This window comes from Rhinopithecus bieti, unplaced genomic scaffold (assembly GCF_001698545.2).
Source record: "Rhinopithecus bieti isolate Rb0 unplaced genomic scaffold, ASM169854v2 scaffold_22745, whole genome shotgun sequence".
Taxonomy (NCBI): Eukaryota; Metazoa; Chordata; class Mammalia; order Primates; family Cercopithecidae; genus Rhinopithecus; species Rhinopithecus bieti.
Window position 1 is genome coordinate 316,504 of NW_016810815.1, and position 2,970 is coordinate 319,473.

The following is a 2,970-nucleotide window of genomic DNA, read 5'->3' on the forward strand; positions in this document are numbered from 1 at the left end:
GATCTCAGCTCACTGCAAGCTCCACCTCCCGGGTTCACGCCATTCTCCTGCCTCAGCCTCCCGAGTAGCTGGGACTACAGGCGCCCACCACCTCGCCTGGCTAGTTTTTTGTATTTTTTTAGTAGAGACGGGGTTTCACCGTGTTAGCCAGGATGGTCTCAATCTCCTGACCTTGTGATCCGCCCGCCTCAGCCTCCCAAAGTGCTGGGATTACAGGCTTGAGCCACCGCGCCCGGCCTGTTTTTGTTTTTAATAGAGATGAAGTCTCACTATGTTGCCCAGGCTGGTCTCAAACTCCTGAGCTCCAGTGATCCTCCCACCTTGGCCTCCCAAAGTGCTAGGATTACCATTGTGAGCCAACACACCCAACTTGGACTTTAAGTTATTAAAGAGACATCTGACCATCTGACTATTCCAGTCATGTAATTTTTTTTTTTAAGACAGTGTCTTGCTCTGTCGCCCAGGCTGAAGTGCAATGACGTGATCACCGCTAACTGCAGCCTTGACCTCCCTGGGCTCAGGTGATCCTCCCACATCAGCCGCCCAGAGTGCTGGGATTAGAGGTGTGAGCCACCACACCCGGCCTCCTGCTACATATTTAGTTTATACATTAAAGTTGCCCCTTCTCCAATTTTTTTTTTTGTTATGAAAATTAAGGCCAGCCACAGTGGCTCACACCTGTAATCCCAGCACTTTAGGAGGCCAAGGTGGGTGGATCACTTGAGGTCAGGAGTTCAAGAACAGCCTGGCCAACATGGTGAAACCCCATCTCTACTAAAAATACAAAAATTAGCCTGGTGTGGTGGCAGGCGCCTGTAATCCAAGCTACTCAAGAGACCAAAGCAGGAGAATTGCTTGAACCCAGCAGGTGGGGGTTGCAGTGAGCCAAGATCGTGCCATTGTACTCCAGTCTGGGCGATAGAGTGAGACTCAGTCTAAAAAAAAAAAAAAAAAAAAATTAAAGGTTGCCATGAACATGGGCCAATATGGTAAGTGCACTGTATGTTTATTGAATGAATAAACATTGGGCAGAGAGACATGTAGCTGACCTCCTGGGGGTGACCCTGGTCCTGAAGCACTGGCTGGTTCCATAGCCCCCCAGGGTCCATTGGGACAGACACACCACATCCCTCCACAACCCAGTACCTAAAGAATCCCGTCTTCAGGCCATAGCTTCGGAGGATACATTCTGTGAAGGCACAAGTGGAACCCTTGAAAGAAAAGGGATTGTCTGGGCAGGCTCTACCCCACCAGCCACTTAATAGACCCCATACCCCTGGGTCCTGCCCCTCACCTTCCCCTTCGTCCCAGTGACGTGGATGATGTTCAGCCGGTCCAAGTCCTCCACCTGGGACAGACAGACAAGGTCGCCACCTCAGCTACAGGAATCACTAATGGGGGAGGGAGGTGGTCACTGGCTCTCTCTACCTTACCTGCAGCCCACTCCGTGCCAGGTACAGTTCCATGGCTTCCAGCTGTGTCTGGGGGTCACCCCGCTGGCGCTTCACCTGCTCCAGGTAGCCGGCATTGGTCTGCAGGGTATTAAGCATGCGCACGGCATCCTGGCAACCACAGTGCCCAGGTAGCAGGTTAAGGCTCACTCAGGGTCCACAGGCATAGTGACACCCAGCAGACCAGTGGCCAAGCCAGGGCAACAAGGCCAGTACCAGGCCTGCCTGCCATGCCAGCCCCGTTACTTAGCCTGTAGGTTAAGTATCAGAGAGTATGGCATCTTTCCAGCTCTGGCAAATAGGGGAGCCTAGGGCAATTCAGCCCCACCCAGGGAGTGCCACACAAAGAAGGTGGCATGACTAACGGGCTAGCCTTCCTTCCTGCCCAGGCTCCCCCGACTTCACTCCTGGGCCTTTGCCCTCATTCTCTCCAATGCGGTCCATTGCTATATTGCTCCCTGCCAGGGCGGGGCCAGAACTACAGAAGATTGGGGTATTCGAATTCTGGAGTTCCCTGAAGCTCCATCCCAACCTTCATGACTCTGGGGTTCCACATTCCAACCCACAGAAGAGCAACTCAGAGGGAGGAGGGTGTGCCAGGGGTCACTCAGCCAGGAAGGCAGGTAGGTACTGCTCCAGGAGGGTTCACAATGGAAGTGGGAGTGGGGGTGCTATTTCCTTCCCCTTAGGCCTCATATTCCGTGCCTCCCACCCTCAGGACCTCAAGGCTGGTTGAAGGCCCCACCTTCATCAAACCAGTGCCACCCGCTTGACTGGCATCAGGTTATGGTCTAGGGCAACTGGCTCTTGGCACAGCGCCCGCGGACGTTTTCTCTTTTCCAGGTTCTGCGGCCCTCCACTACCCCTGATTCCTGCCTGTCCCCCAATTCCAGGCACTTGGATCCCCAATATTCTGAATCCTGGACACCCCACCCCCAGATCAATACTCCTGGATCTTTCAAGCCTGAATTCCTGAGTCTCTTCCCTCCCCTTTCCCCACTCCCACTGCCGGTTCAGACTCCGGGATCACTGGAACTCCAGAACCACCGCTGAGCCTCTGGGCTTCTGGATCCTAGCTCCAGCGACCCTTCCCACTCTCCAGCCCGGGGCGGGGTCGCTATAGTCTCCGAATTCCTAGACCCGGGCCCAACTTCCTGGTCCCTGTCCCCACCCCCAGACTCCAGGATGTTCCGCCTCCGGAGTCCCCCAGTCCAGGGCTCCCGGTACCCTCTCGGCTAGCGGAGCCCGGATGTTCTGTGGCTCAGCGCAGGCCCACGTGTCGTCGCGCCCCTGCCCGCAGGCTCGCCTGATACCTGGTACTCCATGCTGGGCTCCTGCGGCACCGGCCACGCGCTCAAGCCCCGCTGCGCCGCGACCTGGGTCGTTACGCCGCGCGCAGACGCCGCTGCCAGGGATAGAGCGGCGCGCAGGTGGTTCCGCGCCCGCGACATAGCGCCGGCGACCTCGGCAGCGCGCTAGGCCCGGGCGGGAGACGCCCCGCCCCGCCCCGCCCCCCGCC

At 56.9% G+C, this 2,970-nt stretch overlaps 1 protein-coding gene across 1 annotated transcript in view; it reads right to left on the bottom strand.

The window, feature by feature from the left end:
- FPGS (folylpolyglutamate synthase) overlaps positions 1-2,961 on the bottom strand; it is a 12,261-nt gene extending 9,300 nt beyond the window's left edge. Inside the window, 4 exon segments of the mRNA XM_017892856.1 lie at positions 1,147-1,211; positions 1,295-1,348; positions 1,434-1,562; positions 2,765-2,961. Of these exon segments, the coding sequence (XP_017748345.1) occupies positions 1,147-1,211; positions 1,295-1,348; positions 1,434-1,562; positions 2,765-2,902 (386 nt within the window). The 5' untranslated portion in view covers positions 2,903-2,961.
- Positions 2,962-2,970: the final 9 nt, after the last annotated feature.